Raw genomic sequence first — 22126 nt, 5'->3', positions numbered from 1 at the left:
CACCACTTCTTCCAGAATTTGCTGACCTCTGCTTGTATGGTTTGGAGTCTCTTGTATGGGTAACCTTCAAACTTGAAATCTCCCGGGTCTCCTCTTGGGCTGGCTCGTCCCAGTATGAGGGAATTGGGACTGATGTATTCCACACAGTCCTCTCGGCTTTGAATCCTGGCATCTATCGGTCTTTCATTTGCCAGGTTGGCTGCCATGAAGAGGAATGTTTGGAATTCCCCCCATGTGAGAACTCCATCACCACCAAGGTTGTTCAGGGCCTGCTTCACTATGTTGACAGCTGCCTCTGCTGCTCCATTTCTGTGGGGAGAGTCTGCAGGGTGAATCCTCCATGACCACTCTGTTCCATGATTGACAGCTTCCTCTTCAATCTGAGACCTGTTCAGTCTGCTCAGAAATCTGTGAAGCTCCTCCAGAGCAGGTCTGGCCCCTACAAAGTTTGTGCCAGGATCTGTCCACAATTTCCTAGGGTGTCCCCTCAGTGCAGAGAATCTTTGGTAAGCCAGCAGAAATCCCTCAGAAGACTGGTCACTCACAACATCAGTGTGTATGGCTCTTGAAGCCATGCAGCAGAATACAACCCCCCAGACTTTGAGTTTGACCCTTTTCCATACTTCATCTTTTACCTCATAAGGTCCGAACAGGTCCATGGTTGTAAACTCAAATGGCAATATTGGGCCTGTTCACTCTGGTGGCAAGTCACTCATGATCTGCTGGCACTGTTTTGCCCTGTTTTTCCTGCATACAACACAACTGTCTGCTACTTGTTTTGCAATTCTTCGACCTTTGATTACCCAGGCTTTTTTCCTCATCCTGAGCAAGGTTCCTGCTATTCCCTCATGGTTTGCCTTGTGGGCTTCCTGTGCCAGCAATGTAGACACCCATGCCTCGCATGGTAAGACGGGCACTGCAGTTTTGTCTTCATCAAACATCTGAATCCTGCCTCCACAAACCAAGAGCTCAGAGTCCACATCTCTGTATACTGCCAGTCTGCTTAGGGTAGTGTCAGGAAAAGCTACACCTTCCTGAGCATCACCAAAGAGAACCCTGAGGGCATCTTCACGCTCCCTCACTGTAAGCACAGTTTGCTTGGCCTTTTCCTTTAGTGATGACACTTTATGCTTAGCTTCTTGAGTTCTTGACTGGCTTTTCATCTCTATCCACTTCTTGGCAGCTCGCCATATCCAGGCGATGATCCTGACCAGCTTGGACAAGGAGCTGTAATTCCTCACTTCCAGTAGGTTCTTTATTTTCCATCTCCTGGGTGGCCTTCCTGCAAGAAGAGCTGGATCAGCGACCATACTTTTCTCTTCACTTTCATCCTTCAGGTCTTTTTGTGGGGCACTTGCTTGGCTTCTTTTTGCTTGAGCCCTTGTCATTCCTGCTGAGAATGCCTTTCTCTGGAGTCTGTTGACGCTCTCTCTAGCGTGCGCTGCAACCTCTCCTGCTGACTTTTTAGGCCACTCCTCCACTGGCCACTTTAGGAACTCTGGTCCATCCTGCCATGTGGAATCCTCCTTTAGATCTTCATGAGTGCCTCCTCTTGTAATGATGTCAGCAATGTTAAGCTCTCCAGGGATCCACTACCAGTCTTCAACTGGGCCAGCCTTCTGGATTTCACCCACTCTGTTCGCAAAGAAAGTTTGGTACCCATAACTCTCTCTTTGAATGGCTCCTAGGACTGTTTGACTGTCCACCAGGTGGAGCCATCGCTCTATCTCTAGGCCTCCATGCTTCTCAACGTACTTCCTGAGCCTGGCTGCAAAGACTGCGCCGCAGATCTCAGCCTTCACGGCCTCCCGTTTCTGATCCAGTGGAGTCAGCTTGGCTTTCGACTGTACAAATCGGATATCGACTCCTTCACTAGTGTTCCACCTCAGGTACATCACAGCTCCATATGATTTGTCACTCCCGTCTGAGAATGTGATTCCCCATGGTTTCCCTTTCCAGTGAGCTGGTGTCAGGCTTCTTTGAAACTGAACTTGTCCAAGCTGCACACTCCTCAAACAGCTGAATGGCTTCTTCTCTAAGGCTCTCTGACAGTGGTTTATTCCAGGTCTCACGGGTCAACTTCCCCCCCCCTGCCTCCTGGAATGCTCTCCTAACAAGTATAGCGCCCTTCTGTTACCTCCATCAGCATCATAATGACAGGAAGCTCACACAGGCCACTTTTCTTCAATAGCTGGGACTGGTGGTTCTTCATGCCACCCTCTGTAGCTTTGTTTGTGAATGCCATTCTGCACCTTTCTGCTTGCACTGAGGACAGCTCAGCCAAGAAACCTTCCTGTTCGGCTGTTAGTTTGCTCTTTCCTCTGCCGTCTTTCCCACTTCTCTCCTCGTTTCCACTCTTGTAGTCTCCTTTGGGGCAAATAAAGTAATGGTGATCTGAGGAGTCTCCCTTCTTACAGTCTTTGTTCCTGCATAGGAAAGTGTCTCTGCAGTAACCATCATCTTCATGACATCCAAGACATTTTCTGCATGCTCCCAGCTCCTTTACAACAGCATTCTTCCCTTGTAGCTTCAGCCCTTTGAACTTTCTACAGAAGAAAATCTTGTCACTGTGCCTTCCATCACCTCAGACAACACACACATCTTCCAGCCCTCCTTTCTTTGTGGTTCTTGTAGAAGCATACTTCATTTCCTATTTCTTCTCACGTTCTGGTTTCTCCATCTTTTCCACAAACCTCAGTTGGTCAAGTCTCTCTAGGATCTCTTCTTGATTCTTTAGGAACTTCAGGAGCATGTCAAAGTGGTTGTCTGTGGTGACATTATTGCTAGAATTCACCATAAAGGCTAGCCAGTCTCTCTTTACAAAGTCGGGTAACTTGCTCTCAATGGATTTAATGACGAGAGGGTTCTTGATTGTGCCAGAGTTTCCCAGCTCTGTGAGGTCTGCTAGGGATTTTTCCAATGCTTGGATCAGGTCGATGAATCCTCCTTGGCTGGCTTCCCCTTGCAGGGGGTATTCGCTCCAACTCCTCCAGGATTTCTATGGCAATGGTTGATTTATTTCCATACCGGTTGTCCATGACTCTGAACATATCCTCTGCAGTGTTGTAGGTTGACAGCCGGATATCCTTCCCAATCTTGTCATCCACACTGTCCAGGAGTTTAATTTTCTTGACTTCGGCTGAGCCAGACGGCTCTCCCTGTCTTTGAAGGCTCTCCCAGTCTTTCTTCCATCTGTGGTATTCTCTTTTGCAGCCTGAAAAGATGGGCAGTGTGGTTGGTTTTATTCTGACAATTGGTTTTGCTGGCGGGGGATGTGCTCTCACTGCTTCAGGTCCTGAGGCTCCTGCAGCCAGCGCATCCTCCGACATCCTCCGTGCAGTGACAAACTCAGCCTTCCTCAGTTCAAGGTTGCCGTTCAAAGCTTTCAGGTCCTTGACCCTGCCATCTAGCTCCTCTCTTTCAGCCTTGGGGATCCACCGCTCCCAGGTTGACATAACTCTGGCAGCCTCATTGATCCTCTTCTCCAGTAGAGTAAGGTGCATCTCATATGCATCCAGGTGAGTACTCTCCACAGGTAACTTCTCCGCCCAACCGCAGGCCTTCTCTCCTCAGTGATTGCAGTTGTGATAGCGTATTGGCCATATCTGGACCACAGGTTTGTTTGGACAATTCTTCTCACCTCTCCAAATCTTGCTTCTGCTTCGTTAGCGGTTCTCTCAACATCTAGCTCCTCCTTCTCTTCGAGAACCGCGTCTTGCTCTTCTGACTCTTGAGACTCAGCCAAAAGCCCTGTCTTGTAATCATCATTCGCTTCAAGAACGATTTTCCGGCAGTATGAGAGCTCGGCGAACTCCTCCCTCAGCTCTGCTTCCACCATGCTGTCTGCCCCTTTTCTGAGGAAGTTGGCCTGTCCGGTGAAGGTGCTTTTCGCAGCGGTTCTCTCCTTCTTGAGCTGCTTCACCGTCTTTCCCACGACGTCTTCCGCCATCTTGACCTCACGGACCAGCACAGCTCTCTTCTCCTGCGTAAACAGCTTTTCCTGGACTTCCAAGGCCTTTTATCCTCTTCTCCAAGCTACTCCGCTGGTTTTCAACTGTCAAGCTATCTGGGTGATGTTTTCATTTGTACTTGCCCAACTTGAAATGGCACTGTTAGACAGAGTACGCAGGACAGCTCAAATCCTTCTCCTTCCTTTTATTGAACATGAATTGTTTTAAACATGAACAACAAGCATTCCGTATTGCGATTCGGATTCGGATCAGGATTAGGATTAGGTTGAAAACCTATTGATAAAGACAAATTAAATCAAGTTAGTTCTCAAATAAATCAAAATGCCAAATATCTGTTAGATATCAAACAAATCCAAGTAATTTGGTTAGATATCATAAACAAATATATAATTACAATATCACTATGATATCTAACATCACTGTGTTGTAAAATAACAATGGTCTTCCACACAAACATTTTCACCATGTGCGCCTCCACCAAACGTGCCCAAGACGTCACTAAGGACGTCTGCGCCGTCCCATGCGCTGTCACATGGAAGACATGACAAACGGGAAAAAGTGCCAGAAACATACGCATTGTGCAAACTACACCTTAGTTCAAAATATAAATAATAGGGATGGGCGTGAGGAATCGATTACTCGAGTACTACTCGTTACAAATGAACTCGATTGGAGGAAACACAAACTCGAGTTAAAGTTTTCTGAAAATGTATCAATTTTCTGTTTGGCGCCACTGGTGCGTGCCGTGCGCACAACGAATACGTTAAAAGATGGCGGTTAGAACAAAACGAAGCGAAGTCTGGAAAAAAAATTCTGAAATAGGCGATCATAAGGTTGAATGTAAATTATGTCAAGCCAAATTGAGCTATCAAAGTACAACAAGTACTATGCGGCAGCATATGCTCCTAAAACACGGCGATGTGTTCGGTAAAGCAGACCCGCAGCAACCTAGTGTGTCGGCTATTTTCACCGCCGCAAAACGTAGCTGTAATCCCGGCCGGGGAGAGAAAATCACAACGCTGATTACATCAATGATCACAAAAGAGATGCTGCCTCTGAGTTTTTTGGATCAGAAGGGGTTCCGTGATCTCATGGCCTTTATAGAGCCTGAATACACGGTGTCATCGCGGCGCACCATAACTGCTCGAGTGGAGAAAATGTATGCGGAGAAAAGGGAGCAGTTAAAGGCCGACCTGGTGACAGCCAAAAAGGTTGCAATAACAACGGACGCGTGGACTTCCCTCACAACTGAGTCCTACGTTACAGTTACCTGACACTATGTGGGAGATGACTGGGACCTGAAGACAGCGGTGCTGGAGACTCGTAGCTCGGATGAGAGACACACAGCAGAGAACATCGCTGCTCATCTCCGAGCTGTCACTGAAGAGTGGGGAGTTCACGATAAAGTAGTAGCATGTGTGCATGACAATGCACGCAACATGGTCCTGGCAAACCAGTAGCTGCTCCAGTGGGAATCAGTTCCCTGTTTCGCCCATACGCTCCAATTAGCAATTAATGACGGCTTTAAAAATGTGAACAACAACCGTGTGGTTGCAGCGTGCAGCAAGTTGATTTCTCACTTCCACCACAGCACAGTGGCATCTAATGCTTTAAAAATAAAGCAAGCGCTACAAAACCTCCCAACACACAAATTGATCCAATACTGCCGGGCAGTATTTTGACGAGTATTTTTCACGTTCCTTTTTTAAGTCTGTAATTTTACTCTTACTCGAGTAAATATTTTATTTCGAATTCTACACTTTAATCAATTACATTTTCCATTGTGCCTTCATTAAAATGAGTATTTTGATAAAGACATTATCTTCGTTGACTAATACAAGCGTACACGTTAGCGACGCACCCTCCCTAGGTTGCAACATTGTTGCAATTCCATAGCCGAGGAGACGAGTCGACCGTTACGTTGGGACTGAGGGATAGAAACGCATGGATGCAGACTCGCAGGAAGATATTTTCGTATAGTTTATATAATTACGTATAGTTTATATAATTCTAAAGATACTATGTTGCACTGTATTCTGCACACCACTCACAAACTTGTTCGTCATTGCCGTGTCTGGCTCTGTGAGTGTGCGTGCATGCTATGTGCGTAGGCTGGATAAAACTGATTGCCCAATCAGCCAACCAAGTCAGTCTCGTTTGTGTTTAATTGGTTGTGTTCCTACAAAGCTCTTGCCTTTTGTCACATGCACAGAGCTTAATTCAAATTTGTTTGAAATGAAATTACATTTTTTGTTGTACATATTTTGTTGTGGACCTCAACTTGTGAAGAAATGTTTTAGGAGTGCATCTCTTTCTCTCCCTCACTCACTCACGCATTCTAACATGTTATGTATTTTTCATTGATCCAAACACTCCAATACAAAAATGAAAAGTAACTTGTAATTTGAGTAGCTTTAAAACAAAGTACTTTTTTACTCTTACTCAAGTAGGTTTTCCAATTGGAATATTTACTTTTACTAAAGTAGATTTTGAAGGAAGTAATTTTACTTTTACTTGAGTATAGATTTTCAGTACTCTACCCACCACTGAATCTATGTATCGATATCACCAAATGACTATCGGCCCATAGATCTGCTGTGCCAGTGCATTGAGCAAATGAAAGAGTGGATGTGCCGAAATTTCCTTCAACTAAATGAGGACAAAACAGAGATAACTGTATTTGGTGCTAAAACGGAAAGGCTTAAAGTAACCCAGCACCTTCACTCTCTGTCCCTGAAAACCTCAATCAAAGCCAGAAATCTAGAGGTTATCATGGATTCAGATTTACATTTCGACAGTCCCATCAAATCAGTTACAAAATCTGCATATTATCACCTTTAAAATGTAGCAAGGCTTAGAGGGCTCATGTCCACCGAAGACTTGCAAAAACTTGTACATGCCTTTATCAGTAGTAAGCTTGATTACTGCAATGGTCTCCTTACAGGTCTCCCAAAACAAACTCTAAAAAATTGAACATATTACACCAATTCTTAAATCGTTACATTGGCTTCTTGTAGGTCAGAGAATTGATTTTAAAATCATGTTGCTAACCTATAAACAGTGTTGGGAAGGATAGTTTTAAAATGTATCCAGTTACAGAATATGAAATACATGCCCAAAAATGTAAAATGTAACGTATTCCGTTTCATCACTCAATCTGAGTGATGAGTATTGTATACTTGGATTACATCCACATTGAATTGCATTTTATAAGTGTAGAAATGCGGCATCAAGTCTTGCTTACTAAACAGGCCTATTCTGGTGTGTTCTTCTGTTCAAACTGGCTGAATGTGTTAGGCCCAAGTCTCCCTGAAAGTGCACTATTTTATATAATTTGCTGTAGTGGAGCAAAGACTATGGCCCCGTTCACACGAAGCCGATTGCATGGCGAAACCACAAAGGTCTTGTACGGTTCGGCCTTCCGTACACACGAAGCCGGCGAATCCGCTGACCGAAACCGCAAACTTCTGAAACCACCCTCGGAGGTGGTTTCAAATCTACCCGGTTTCGTTTTGGATTCGTGTGTACGCCTGAAACCGACTGAAACCGCAAACCATGACGTCATCGCCCCACCCCTCGACCTCCTAGCCAATGGCTCTTAAGCCCGCGGAGTCTCAGAAATCACATGCGAGCCTGCGCATAAGGGCAGCCTTTATGCCTATGCCTTTATGCGCATGCTCGCCTCTTCTTCTTATTTCATTTCTTCTGGATTTCTGTACCAGAAGCAGCGCCCCTTATGGGCCTGGAATGTGTACTACAGCGTTTCTACAGATCTACCCGGTTTCGCTTGGCTTCGTCTTTACAGAGATACTTCGAAACCGGATAGATCGAAACCGTAACGGTTTCGCCCGTTTCGGCTTCGTGTGAACGGGGCCTATAAGGGTATGTTCATGCGAAAGATATTTGCTATTACATCTAACATTTTCTTCACCGGGCTAAGTGCATAGGTGTTGCCTATAAAACTGCCTTAAAATAGAGAGAGAGAGAGAGAGAGAGAGAGAGAGAGAGAGAGAGAGAGAGAGAGAGAGAGAGAGAGAGAGGGGGAGAGGGGGAGAGGGGGAGGATCGTTCAATCATTGGACAAAAGTCTGGGGCAGTAGTGGACCCACCCTCATCCTGGTGCTGAATGTGTTAAATGCATCGGCATTTTTACGTGTGTTTTTCAGGATACGTTTTATGTGGGCGTCTGTCCAAATTACCAGACAGTCCAACAATTTGATGCTCGTCTTGAAGTTACCGCTAATCAAACAATAATTCCCATTATGCACGCGGATGAGCGGGTGCCTGTTACATCCAAAGAGGCATATTTTTTGTAGAACTGGATCGGACGAGGTGCGTTCGCTTTCCCATCTCAAGCAAACCGTACCAGGGTTCGTTTGGAAGTGAACCGAGACCAGCTGTTCAGGGAGGTCTCGGCCGGCTGATTTGGTTCACATCGAAGCGAGGTGGTTGCATTCACACCAACGCAAAAGTACCGAACCAAGGGAACAAACTTGTTTTGTTCACCAACTAAATGCTGTTGGTGTGAAAGCACGAATAAACTGCTGAGACAGAAGTATCGTCATGTAATCCATTGATTTCAACATTGTTACTGTATTCTAATTACCAACTATTTAAATTGTAACTAACGGAATACTGTTAGCTATAATTTGTATTCTGAATACATAACGCCGGTACATGTATGCTGTTACTCCCCAACACTGCCTATAAATCCCTACATGGTTTAGGCCCAAAATATTTAACTGATATGCTTCCACTACATAAGCCTTCTAGACCACTAAGATCTTCTGAGACCAATCTGTTAATTATCCCCAGGGTAAACACAAAACGGGGAAGCAGGATTTAGTTACTATGCAACAAATAGCTGGAATACTCCCTTAGGATTTAAGACTTGCCCCAAATCTGACCACCTTTAAAACAAGAATGAAGACTTTTATGTTTGCTTTAGCTTTCTGCTAAATCTTAAATACATTGCACTTTCTAAAAAGCTTTTTTAACTTTGCCTTTATTTTCTATTTTATTACTAAAATGCCTTTTTAACTTTCCATTTATTTTCTATTTTTACCAGAAAGATACATGATCTGATACTAGAGTGAAAGGATAAGGGTTTGTGACCCCAGTTCTGTCTGGGTTAGAGTCCTAGAATCTGGGTTGGAGTCCCAGAGAAAGGACCAAGTTCCTTTAGGTCGGGTTGGAGTCCCAGAGAAAGGCCTGAGTACTGTCTGGGTAGGAGTCCCGACGTCTGTCTGGGTTGGAGTCCCAGAATAAGGCCTTTGGTTCGTGGTTAGAGTACTGACATGTGTCTGGGTTAGAATCCTAGAATCTGGGTTAGAGTCTTAGAATAGAGTACTAGTATCCGGGTTGGAGTCCCAGAGAAAGGACCAAGTTCCTTTAGTTCGGGTTGGAGTCCCAACGTGGGTACCAGTGAGAATGTTGATCTGATCTTAAATCAAAATCATTTCTTTGCATATGTTTTCTTTTACTTGTCTATTATTTTATTTTATTGTATGACAATATTTATATGTGAAGCACTTTGAGTCTGCCTTGTGTATGAAAAATGCTAAATAAATAAAGTTGCCTTGCCTTCTCAATAAATATTACATATTTATGTATGTATATGGACATTCATATATACACACACACACACACAGACACAGACACACACACACACACACACACACACACGCACACACACACATTCTGAAGGACTGAGCAGTGCTGTGGTTAAACTAACCTAACCAGCTGTAGGGCTTCCTGTGTGTCCTGTATAAACTGTGTATGTCAAATCTGTGTGTCTGTGTGTGTCTGTGTGTGTGTCTTGAGGGTGTGTGCGTGTGCGTGATTGTGCCCATGTGTCTGTGTGTTTCTGTGTGTGTGTGTGCAGAGCGTGTTTTTGAGGACCATGAGAACCTGGTGGAGAACCTCCTGAACTGGACGAGAGACGGACAGAACCGGCTCATGTTCACCGAGCGCATGGAGAAGTACGCTGTCTTCAAGAACCCTCAGGTACGGCTCACTGGACGAGGTGAGGCAGTTTGAGGACGGGTAGAGAGCCTTATCCGCGCCACAATCTACCAGAACCTATTTGCCAGTCTTTGTCACATGACCCGCTGTGGTCCACATGCTGGGGGCTCCAGGCTGTGGTCCACATGCTGGGGGCTCCAGGCTGTGGTCCACATGCTGGGGGCTCCAGGCTGTGGTCCACATGCTGGGGGCTCCAGGCTGTGGTCCACATGCTGGGGGCTCCAGGCTGTGTTCCTGCTTGGGGCTCCAGGCTGTGATCCATATTTTGGGGGCTCAAGGCTGTGTTCCCGCTGGGGGCTCCAGGCTGTATTCCCGCTGGGGGCTCCAGGCTGTGGTCCACATGTTGGGGGCTCCAGGCTGAGTTCCCGCTGGGGGCTCCAGGCTGTGGTCCACACGGTCTGCCACTTCCTGGCCTTCAGACCAGGACCTAGGTTTTCATGTAACTTCATCAAGACTACCTGACGTGACATGATGTCCATTTAGGTACATGGAACATTAGATTGGCACTCAACACTCAACATATGTCATCATATGGTCCGGCAGAAGTCCATATAGATATTATATATATACATACAGTCAGTGTTGGGGGTAACGAAGTGAACGAAGTAAAGTAACGCATAACATTTTAAATATTGGTAACTACACTACTTTACTAGACTATAGTGACGCGCTTTCCTGCGTTACCCAAGCCCTGTTTGCCTGCGTGTAAAGTTCTGGGGTCTCATTTATAAAACTGTGCATGGGATCGTTACTAAATATGTGCGTACGCCCAGAAGCCAAGTTTTGCGTGCGCCAAAAAATATTCAGATTTATAAAACCCTGCGTACGCACACCGTACGCAATCTTTGCTTTATAAATCACAGACTGCCTACAAGTGTGCGCAGCTGAATCAGCTTCACGTTCCGCCCTGTACACGCCCCTTTTTAACCATAAAAGGTCAATGCAAATGACCTCATGAATTCGATCTGCATATAAAACAGACTCAGATGCAAGTATTATGACTTGTCGGAAAAGATGGCAGAAGTACTGAGAAAAGCAAAAAAGCGAAATTTCACGGAGGTTGAAGTGGAGACACTTGTGGGTGAGATGGAGGCCCGAAAAGTAGTTTTGTTCGGCGGTCAAGGGATTGGGATCGCCAACAACAAAAAGCAGAGTGAGTGGCAACATGTTGCTGCAGCAGTGAACTCTGTCAGTAGCAAGGAGCGCAGTAGCGCACAGTCCCAGAATTAAAAAAGAAGTGGTTTGACATAAAGTTACATATTTGTATGTAGCCTACCAATAAATCGTTATGGTCCCTAAAGACCATCTCCCTCCGATTCCTGTCATTTGCATGGTCCGCCAGAAGTGCCATATGGTGCAGCATTAACCACGGCGCTCACCTCTGCATTTATAGGGTTACGGTAATAAGACTGACAGAGAACACCTTGGATAATCAGTTTTTAATCATCCACGTAAAATGTTCTTGAACATAACCCCTTTTTAATGCCTGATTTGTCATGAAATGCATCAAGAGTAACGGACAACGATTGTGATGAGGAGTGTGGCTTGGTTTTCCACACTTGGGATTTAATTGACATTTGATTATGTGTTTACGGACGGATGCTTTATTCCATGCAGTCGCGCCGTCAGTGGACAGTATGGAGTGACGGGATTAAATATAGAGATTTTTTTTTTTTTTCTATTCTAAGGAGATGTTTCTGGAGTTATAACTGAGAAATAACGCAGTTGACTTAAATTATTCTGATTACATAGATTTAACGCATGATACGGGTTGAAATTAAATTTATGAAGGGCGATGATAAAACATAATCGTTCTTCTCACTCTACAATTCTTCGGTCTGACTTCAGTTCACCGCCACACCATCTGTGTCGCAAATTCTCCTTTTCCTCCAAACCATGCGTACGCATGGGTCAGAGTTTGCTTAGGGCTGCGCACATTCTCCCGTCAAGTTGGTTTTTTATAGATCACAACCGTGGCGTGGAAAGTCACGTACGCCAATTTCAGCCCCGTTTTGTGCGTACGCAACGGTTATAAATGAGACCCCTGATCTGTTGTGGTGCGTGCATGCGTGCTGCCTGTGTGTCTGCAGGACAGGAAAATACTAGATAAAATACCCGCAACTCGCAAGCCAACATCCGACAGGAAAACATTTTCCCATTACCTGAACAAGTGTTACGACATGGAATCGAAGCTCAAAATAATTTTCGAGTCCTCCCTGGATCATGTGTCCGCCAACAACAAAAGTTACTTAGGAATGATGGTGCACTGGATAGACAGCATTACTTTAAAACTTGAGAAGGCTGCTCTTGCCTGCAAGAGGGTGAGAGGAAGACACACTTACGATGTCATAGCTTGCGAAATAGATCAGGTTCATTCAGCCTTTGGACCACATAAAGTATGTATCACTGCCGCTTAAGTGCATTTCTGTTTTAATTGTATGGGATAAAGTGACCTTTTTGTATTTTTCATTGACCACTTCATTTTTGTTCTCATGTTTCCCAAAGCCTGTGTTTTGAAACTTGTGGGTTGCTTCTGATTGACCTCAACATAGCCTACTTTATCCTGTTGTTTGTGGATTTTACAGCGAGGCATTTCTTTGTGCAGACAGGGATATTGTTCTTTCATATGGTTTATATGCTATTTTGTATAGATTTATACAATAACACTAAGTGATGATAGGGCTATGATGTTTGTCCATGTATCTAGGCCTACAGTAAATTAAGAAACGGGAAAGAGAAGTAATAAGTAGTGAAGTTTCAAATGCAGTAACTAGTAGAGTAATGTCATTACAATTCAAAGAAGTAACTAGTAATAAGTAACTGATTACTTTTTTTGAGTAACTACCCCAACACTGCATACAGTATATATTATATTCAACTACCTGGTATTTGTGTGTTCTTTGTAGTACCAGTGTTTCCCAACAAGGTGTATGCACACACACATCAGGATGGTGTACACACACATTAGCACAGTACATTCTTACATCAACATAGTGCCTCTCAGAAACACCTCTCGAATCATCTTGGGGGAAACACTGGTAGGACTATGTCATATAGTGTGAACGACTTTATGAGCTGTGTGTATTTGTGTATAGCTACATGATATTTTGTTTATTTGTGTATAGCTACATGATATTGTGTGTATTTGAGTATAGCTACATGATATTGTGTGTATTTGTGTAGAACTACTTGTTGGGGCGGAAGGAGACGTGTGAGATGGCTGACCGGAATAAAGAAGCCTTACTAGAGGTGATCATCATTGATTTACCTTCACCTCCCTCTGCCTCTCTCTCCCCCCTACCTCCCAACACTCTACTGCCCTCTAATGCCCTCTCCCTCTAACACTCTACTGCCCTCTAACATTCTACTGCCCTCTCCCTCTAACACTCTACTGCCCTCTGCCGTTCTCCCTCTAACACGCTACTGCCCACTCCCTACCTCCCTTAACTCTCTACTGCCCTCTACCATTCTCCCTCTAACTCTCTACTGCCCTCTACCATTCTCCCTCTAACTCTCTACTGCCCTCTAGCAAAAACTACTTTTTTGTATTCTTTGATAAAACGGCTATTTTGACTTTCTTGGTTTCTCTTTAAATGTAGTGTGTCTATGACTTTCGTTTCGCCATAACAGTAACCGTTGTATAAAAGCAATAGATCACTTCAGTCAGTGGCATGTGCTCATTATACCACTGTGAAGGGGGTCGCCGGCCCTCCGCTGCGCGTCGGGGCCGGACAACGCCCCTTAACAGTGGTATAATGAGCACATACCACAGCCTGGCGTGATCTATTGCTTAAATATATATATATATATATATATATATATATATATAAAATATTTAAATGTGATTATGGGCTATAAAAGATAAATAAATAATGATTTTTTTTAATACATTAATATTAATATATTAAAAAATAATATTAAAATTGACATTTAAACCATTAACCATTATTATATAATGAATACCAAGTTAGTTGGTAGTAAAAATCTAAACTCTGATGGAATAGAATCAATGGATCTAGCAAGCGGAGCTTAGCGTCTGTCCTGCTCTCCTCACCCATATATTTATTAAAGTGGTGATCTCCTATTTACTTGTATCTCGAACATTGCAGTAGGAAGCTTCTGTGTCAATCTCCTGGGGATATAATGTCTCTAATGTAGATCATATTTAAGTTAACTCAATGCTAATGAGATGCCGTAGACCCTTTTAAGTTCACTCAGTGCCAATGTCAATGTTTACCTCGGTCTGCCTGGGGAACACCAGGGATTGTTGATATTCGTAGAACCTCTTCAATTTCATATTTATTAAATAACACCGGTTTCATATTGCAGAACTGTTTGACACCATGGCACTCTTTCAAATGGCTGTTTTTTCCCCAACAAAGCAGTTAAATCATAAGTCTCCGCCTATACCACTCAGAAGTATTTTAAAGAGTCTGGCTGTGACCCATTTGTGATTATTTTCAATCACCTTCATTGTGTTCTAATGATGTAAGGGCTGTTCTACATGAAATGTGCCTCACACCGCAGACTTATATATACGTTTCGTGAAGCTCAACCCTCTCTCAGACATCAACATCGGCCGCTGCAAAGCTCAACACAACTACACAAACCATTACGTTCCCAAGCCTAACCCTCTGGGATGTGCCTCATGTGAAGACCATCATACTCCTTGTAGCGCCAACTGATGGAGAAGAATGATCAATACATATAAAAGATAACAATAATTTTAGGTCTATGCATGTAGTTTACCACTATGGATGATCAATAGATATAACATATAGTGATAATTATAGGTCTATGTATCTTCTTTGTGCCTGTAGACACCTTTTTTGAAAACGCTTTTTGCCTCACCTTTTTTCTGCAATTTTCTTTACAAACTGTTAGGAGCACATAGTATTCTTGGTATCACATATCACACTCTCTCTCTCTCTCTCTCTCTCTCTCTCTCTCTCTCTCTCTCTCTCTCTCTCTCTCTCTCTCTCTCTCTCTCTCTCTGTTGTTAATGTGTGTGTGTGTGTGTGTGTGTGTGTGTGTGTGTGTGTGTGTGTGTGTGCAGGAGTGTTTTGGCGGTGGCTCTGTGTCGGTGCCGGAGATGGAGGGCGTGTTGTGGTTGAAGGAAGATGGGAAGAAGTCGTGGAAGAAGCGCTACTTCCTTTTGCGAGCGTCAGGGATTTACTACGTCCCCAAAGGCAAAGCCAAGGTCAGCCCTCCAACCCAACGCCCCTAATACAGTCCACCCCCATCCCCCACGACACCCATCAGACAGCAATGAAAACCCTTAGTGTACACCTGCCACCTTTATTATATTGATGATTATTATTTAGTGTGTGTGCTTTGCGTGCCTGGTGTGTTTGCAGGCATCCAGGGACCTGGTGTGTTTCCTCCAGCTGCACCATGTCAACATCTACTATGGTCAGGACTACAGGAGCAAATACAAAGCGCCCAGTGACTACTGCCTGGTGCTGAAGGTGAGGCGTTCTGCTCTCTGCCACAACACACAAGGCTGGTGAGGCCCTGACATAGCTCATACTACACATGTGCATTAAGCATGGCCACATATCCACTGGAGGGCTAAACCGGCCAGACAACCGTGCTGAGTTTAATATAAGACATTCGTTTCCTCTCTAGATGTTCCATATTTAACAAGTGGGCCTTTCAGTTACGACCAGAAATCATGCAATGAAGCCAATGAGGCCTCCCCAGTGTAGTAATGCCAATCCCACAACACAACTGTTGTTGTGTTTTTGTTTGAGGGGTTACAAAAAGAATGGCCTACAAAAGGTTAGTAGGAGAAAGGTAGGATATAATAATAATAATAATAATAATAATAATAATAATAATAATAATAATAATAATGGCAACACTGACATTCAACTTCTTATGATATCATTTTGAAAGAACAAATAATAATCACTCCGTTTAGAACTCTAATCTGCCCATATCCCGCACAATGATTTTTTTATAGGCACTGTTAAATAACCAAAGAGAAGTATTCGTTTGAGGGAAATGTCAACACTGGTATTATAGTTATATGAACAAACTAATGAGAATGATTCAGGGCAGTTGACAACACTTTTCACATAGAGCAGAGGGGAGACATATTGATGTAAGAATGATTCAAAAGTTCAAAGTTCAAAGTACTTTATTTGTCATTGCCATAAAGACAACGAGACAGTAGAGGCAACCAGACTTACACAGCTAAATAATAATAAATAACAATCAATAAATAGATTCATAAATATCATACATAAAATAATAATAAAAATAATCAAAGCAATATATCTCCATATCTCCATATTAAGGTGCATCAAGTCTTAGAGTGCAGTCCATGGGGGGCAGGGAGGGCTGGGGGCGGGGGGAGATGAAGGGGGGTGGGGAGTGGGCTGGTCAAGCTGTTGAGGAGCCTTATTGCACAGGGATAGAAGCTCTTTGCCATCCTGGAGGTGCGTGCCTTTTTTGATCTGAACCTTTTCCCTGACGGGAGTAACAGGAACAGATGATGGGCAGGATGAGAAGGGTCTGTGAGGATGCGTTTAGAGCGCTGCAGGCAACGGGAGGAGGAGATGGACAAGATGTCGGGCAGCTCTACTCCAATGATCCTTCCCGCTGTTTTAATCAGCCTCTGGATGGCTGCCTGCTCCGCCTTTGTACAGCTGTAGGACCATACATTCAGGCAGTATGTAAGCACACTCTCTATAGCGCAGCGGTAGAAGTTAAACAGCAGCCTCTGAGGAAGGTGTTCATTCCTCAACTTCCGGAGGTAAAAGAGGCGTTGCTGGGCCTTCCCCAAAACGGAAGCTGTGTTTTTGACCCAGGACAACTCCTCCGTCAGTGTCAGACCCAGAAACTTTAGAGAGGTGACACTCTCAACCTCTTCACCGTTGATGTAGAGTGGGAGATGGTGATTATGCTGGGAAGACTTCCGGAAGTCAATGATCATCTCTTTGGTTTTCCTAATGTTGAGACTGAGGTTGTGCTCAGAACACCAGACTGCCAGGTTTCCCACTTCTTGCCTGTAGGCAGTCTCATCGTTGTTGGAGATGAGGCCAAGCACTGTTGTATCATCTGCAAATTTGAAGATGTAGTTGGATGGGCAAGAGGGAGCACAGTCATGGGTGTAGAGGGTGTATAAAAGTGGGCTGAGCACGCAACCTTGTGGGGCGCCAGTGCTGATGGTCAGATTTGAAGAGTGATGCTTCCCCAGTTGTACACTCTGTGTGCGATTGGTCAGGAAGTCCAATACCCAGTTACACAGTGAAGCATTGAGGTTTAAGTCCCGAAGTTTGGAGATGAGTCTGCCTGCAAGGATCGTATTGAATGCAGAACTGTAATCTATAAAGAGAATACGGATGTAAGTGTTCTTTAACTCCAGGTGCTCCAGTGCAGTGTTAAGCAGCAGGGCTACTGCATCCTCTGTAGATCTGTTCGCTTTGTAGGCAAATTGGTGTTGATCAAAGGAAGCTGGTGTGATGCCTCTTATGTGTTTCATGACCAGCCTTTCCAAGCATTTAGCAGGTATGGGGGTGAGAGCCACTGGCCTATAGTCGTTCAGGCACTTGACCGCAGTCTTTTTTGGCACAGGTATAATGGTTGATGCTTTGAAACATGGGGGGACATGTGAAAGGGCTAGAGAGCGGTTGAAAATGTCTGTAAATACCTCTGTCAGCTGGTCACCGCAATTCTTTAGTACGCGGCCTGCCACACCATCTGGTCCTGCCGCTTTTCTGGGGTTGATGTTTTTCAGGCAGAGTCTGACCTCGTGGGGGGTCAGAGTGGGTGCAGCATCGTCAGAGGGTAGGGGCAGAGGCAGCTGACCATTGTTGTCCCTGTCGAACTGTGCATAAAACTGATTCAGCTCTTCAGTCAGGGTAGCACAGCTGGTCTGGGGGGGGTGACGCAGTCCCTTTGTAGTCAGAGATTGCTCTTATTCCCTCCCATACTTGTCTCGGATTGGTGTGAGTGTGGAAAAGTTGCTCAACACGTTGCCGGTGTTTGGCTTTTGCAGATTTTATGCCTCTTCTCAGTGCTGCCCTGGCTACGCTGTACACTGCTGTTTCACCTGATCTGTAGGCTGCATCTCTGCCCTTCAGTAGTGTACGCACCTCTCTGCACATCCATGGCTTTTGGTTGGGGAACACTCTCACAGTCCTCCTTCTTGTGACATTGTTCACACAGAAGTTGATGTAGTCCATTACTGAAGATGTGTATTCCTCCAGTGCAATTTTTGGGTCGTCAGATTCCTCCAGGCTATTAAATAGTGTCCAGTCCGTGCTGTCAAAGCAGTCCTGTAGCTGAGGGATGGCATCCTCATTCCACACTGTTATGGACTTGGTGGCATGTCTTGTTGCTCTGATTCTTTGTTGGTATGAGGGGTACAGGAACAGCGAGAGGAGGTCAGACAGGTCTAGGTGGGAGTCAGACTGTACTTTGTAAGCCTTAACAACATCAGTGTACACCTGGTCTAGTGTCACACTGCCTCTGGTTGCACAGGTCACGTTTGGATGGAATGTGGGGAGCACAGATCTTAGATTGGCACGGTTAAAATCCCCAGCTACAATGAAGGCGCTGTCTGGGTGTTTGGCCAGTCTTTTACTGATGTAGCCATGTAGCTGTGCTAATGCTAGTTTAGCATTAGCGTCCGGAGGGATGTAAACAGCACAGATGTAAACAATGCCAAACTCCCTCGGTAAGTAGAAGGGCCTGCACTTCAGAAGCATAAGTTCCAGTTCGGGGCAGCAGAGCTTTCCAACAATGCTTGTGTTTGTGCACCAGCAGTTATTTAAGAAGACACACAGACCGCCACCGGTCTTCTTACCCGAGTCAGCTGTTCTGTCGGCCCGGTAGACGGTGCGGCCTGCTAGCTGGATAGCTGCGTCTGGTGTGGTGCTGTCTAACCACGTCTCGGTGAAGATCATGCAGCAGCAGCTAGTCAAAGTCCTCTGTGCTGTGAGTCGAAGTCTAATCTCGTCCAGTTTATTCCGTATTGAGCGAACATTGGCTAGGAAGATTGAAGGAAGCGGTGGTTTGGATGGGTTAGCCTTTAGCCGAGCTTGTACACCGGCCCGCTTTCCTCGCTTCTGCTTCCGCTCACAGCGTCTCCTCTGCCGGCCTGTTGAGGCAGAGCTTTCGCTGGCTAATCTGCGGATCTCGGGAGGGATGGATATCTCGCTTGACAGTCGATGTACATCACGATTTATGACCAGGAGCTCAGCACGGTTATACTGTTTTGCCAGTGGAGGGCACATTAGTGTTAAAAAAACTAAAAAAAAAAAAATAAAATAAAAAAAACTAAAAAAAAACTATTAATAAACAAAAACGTTTAGCCTGGAGAGCTGTGTATCCATCGCCATGGCAACCCAAGTAAACAATTACACTAAAACTAAAATAAAACTATAACTAAACTATTACTAACAAAAATCTATGGTCAGGAGACCCCCAAGATGATTGCGTGGCAACAACTTCACAATTAAACTTAAATTAAACTAAGACTACAACTAAACATTTACTAACAAAACCTAAAATTCTGGAGAGCCCCAAGCCGCTGCGTGTGTACGCGCCGCGGCGCGGACGGCGGCGCCGTCATTCATCAAGAAGCACATAAGAACTCTACACACACACACTTGTGTGTGCGCTAAACCTTTTATATTTTAGCCTATTGTACATTTGATTGATTTGTTTAAGACTTTATATATAAGGTATGAAATAGTATGAAATAGTATGAAATGTTTGTTTCAGGTAGAGAATATGCACAACTGTATCAGCAATGATGAATTCAGTTTGACCTTCAATATTCCCCCTTTTCTGCTTCCTAATCTCAGCAGCTCATTGAGAGCTGATTTATTTCATATTAGTACTTTTCATTTGTAGGAAAGGTTTCAGACAAATTTCCCCAAATGCCGATGAGGAGATGGTGAAACTCACCCAGCTGTAAGCACTTACGGAGGAGGTCATGCACTAGAGTTTAGATTCTCTGCCCGAGCCCGAGCCGACCCGCGGGCCAGGTTGGGCCGCGAAGCAAGACACCTCTGCTGCGAGTCGGTGTCCTGTTCTCCCTGTCTGGGCTTATTTTCCAACCCAGTCTCGTGACACTGTCACGTCACGTCATTTTATCTATTCATGCGTGATCTGGGACACGTAATTTAAGTTTTTTCATGGCAAGAGCACAAATTTCAAAAAAGAAGAGATGAAGCAGCTACCATTTTTTTTGTCGCGGTTTACCTACAGAGCAGCGCACCTGCATTAAATATATCCCTGAATTGTCACAATTTCTCAGAATCAAAGGTGAAAGTATAAACGGGTGGCGAAAAGCTTTCATATTGTTAGAATTTTGTGCTTTTCTAACAATAAAATTACGTGTCCCAGATCACGAATGAATAGATTAAATGACGTGACAGCGTCACGTATTTCCGTGAGACTGGGTTGTATTTTCCCGATGATGACCGGCGTTCTATACATTATCCCTATAGATTTAGCAGAGCAGGCCTAAGTAACAAATGTGTACAAAGTTACACATGCATTAAAAAAAATGTCGGGTTGAAATCTGGTCGGGCTCATAATTACAGTTAATGTGTCGGGATGGGCGGGGCTCGGACAGAACGTGCTCGGGCTCGGGCCGGGTCGGGCTTGATTTTTTGGGCCCTATCTAAGCTCTATCATGCACCCAAACACTCGCCTCGAACTCCCACAACAAATACAGCGCAGCGATGGTGGTGATCTCAGCCATGTTGTTGGAGCAAAAGAAAAGTAGCGGGGGAAAATAGGTTTTGGGAGGGCTCTAGCTGCGTAGGCGCGTTGAACCATTTTTGTGACACACAATGATCAAGCGTTACTGTGCGTTCACACCAAATGCGACGGGGCGACAGGATCCCATACAAAGTGAACGCATAGATGCGTATCGGGCAAATTTTTCGCGAGAGAAAGGCGACAAGTTTTGATTTGTCGTGCCACACTTTCGCCGTGCACAGGCGAGCGTGTTCACGAGGATTTGTGGCGCGACAAATTCGCTCAAGTTGAAATATTTGAACTTTGACGCGAATTTCGCGTGATGATAGCCAATCAGCGTTCAACAGCGTGGCCACTGAGTCACATGTATAACGTAACAGCCAATCAGCGTTCAACCGTCAAACTCAGTGCAGTGAAGTCCGGCGTGAACTGCAGCATGGAGGAGAAAGTGAATGTTGCCGTTTGCGACTCCCGGAGCTCTCTATATAATATAATAGTATATAATATAATATTTGTATATATAATATCACGGCCAACAGCTCTGTGCGCCTCCGGATGGCCGTAGCGCGGGGAGCTCTCATAGGGATTGGGCTTCTTGGGGTTTGTTTACCGGCGTTGCTATGTTTCCGGTCTTGTGTGTTCCAACGGTTTATTAGATAGGCCTACCGGCCTATCTAATAAATCTCTGTCTATTCAATACTTCATTCACTGTCTCTTCCGTGGTCATTACAATATTATGAATATACTGCGTCGCGTCCTCCGACGTCTCTCCCTCTTCCACAAAAGGTAAAGACATGCAATGGTGGTTATCTTGTTGTGGCGCGACAAATTCAACAAAACTTGCACAGCGACAGATTATGATGTGTGGCGCGACAAAACTTCGGCGACAACGCGGACGGGCGTCAAATTTCGCGTTTGGTGTGAACGCACTGTTATGTGTGTAATCTTACGCGCGTTCATTGTGGCAGTACCTTTAGACACCACCTCTGTCCTGCAGTACTCAAAGTTCTGTCTGTTGCACTCGGTATTGATACACATGTACCTGTGTGTGTGTATGCAGCATCCTCAGATACAAAAGAAGTCTCAGTACATCAAGTATCTCTGCTGTGACGACGTCAGAACGCTCCAACAGTGGGTCAACAGTATTCGTATCGCCAAGGTAACAAATTTAATCACTATTTGTGTTATATAGCTATATATCATCTGAGTGAATATATGTGTGTGTGTATGTGTGTCTATGTTGTATAGCAATATATAATCTGTGTGTGTGTGTGTGTGTGTGTGTGTGTGTGCGTGTGTGTGTGTGTGTGGGTGCGTGTGTTTAATTACACTGTAGTATTATACTACAATATAGTATGCAGTATTATACATAGTATATAATACTTATGCAGTAGTATACAGTATAGTACA

General features: G+C 44.6%; 1 protein-coding gene across 1 annotated transcript in view; it reads left to right on the top strand.

The window, feature by feature from the left end:
- Positions 1 to 22126, top strand: part of raph1a (Ras association (RalGDS/AF-6) and pleckstrin homology domains 1a) — a 151030-nt gene that overhangs the window by 120363 nt on the left and 8541 nt on the right. Inside the window, 5 exon segments of the mRNA XM_030381209.1 lie at positions 9855 to 9976; positions 13178 to 13243; positions 15051 to 15194; positions 15352 to 15462; positions 21777 to 21875. Of these exon segments, the coding sequence (XP_030237069.1) occupies positions 9855 to 9976; positions 13178 to 13243; positions 15051 to 15194; positions 15352 to 15462; positions 21777 to 21875 (542 nt within the window).

This window comes from Gadus morhua, chromosome 16 (assembly GCF_902167405.1).
Source record: "Gadus morhua chromosome 16, gadMor3.0, whole genome shotgun sequence".
NCBI lineage: Eukaryota > Metazoa > Chordata > Actinopteri > Gadiformes > Gadidae > Gadus > Gadus morhua.
This window is presented reverse-complemented; position numbering and strand designations above follow the sequence as displayed.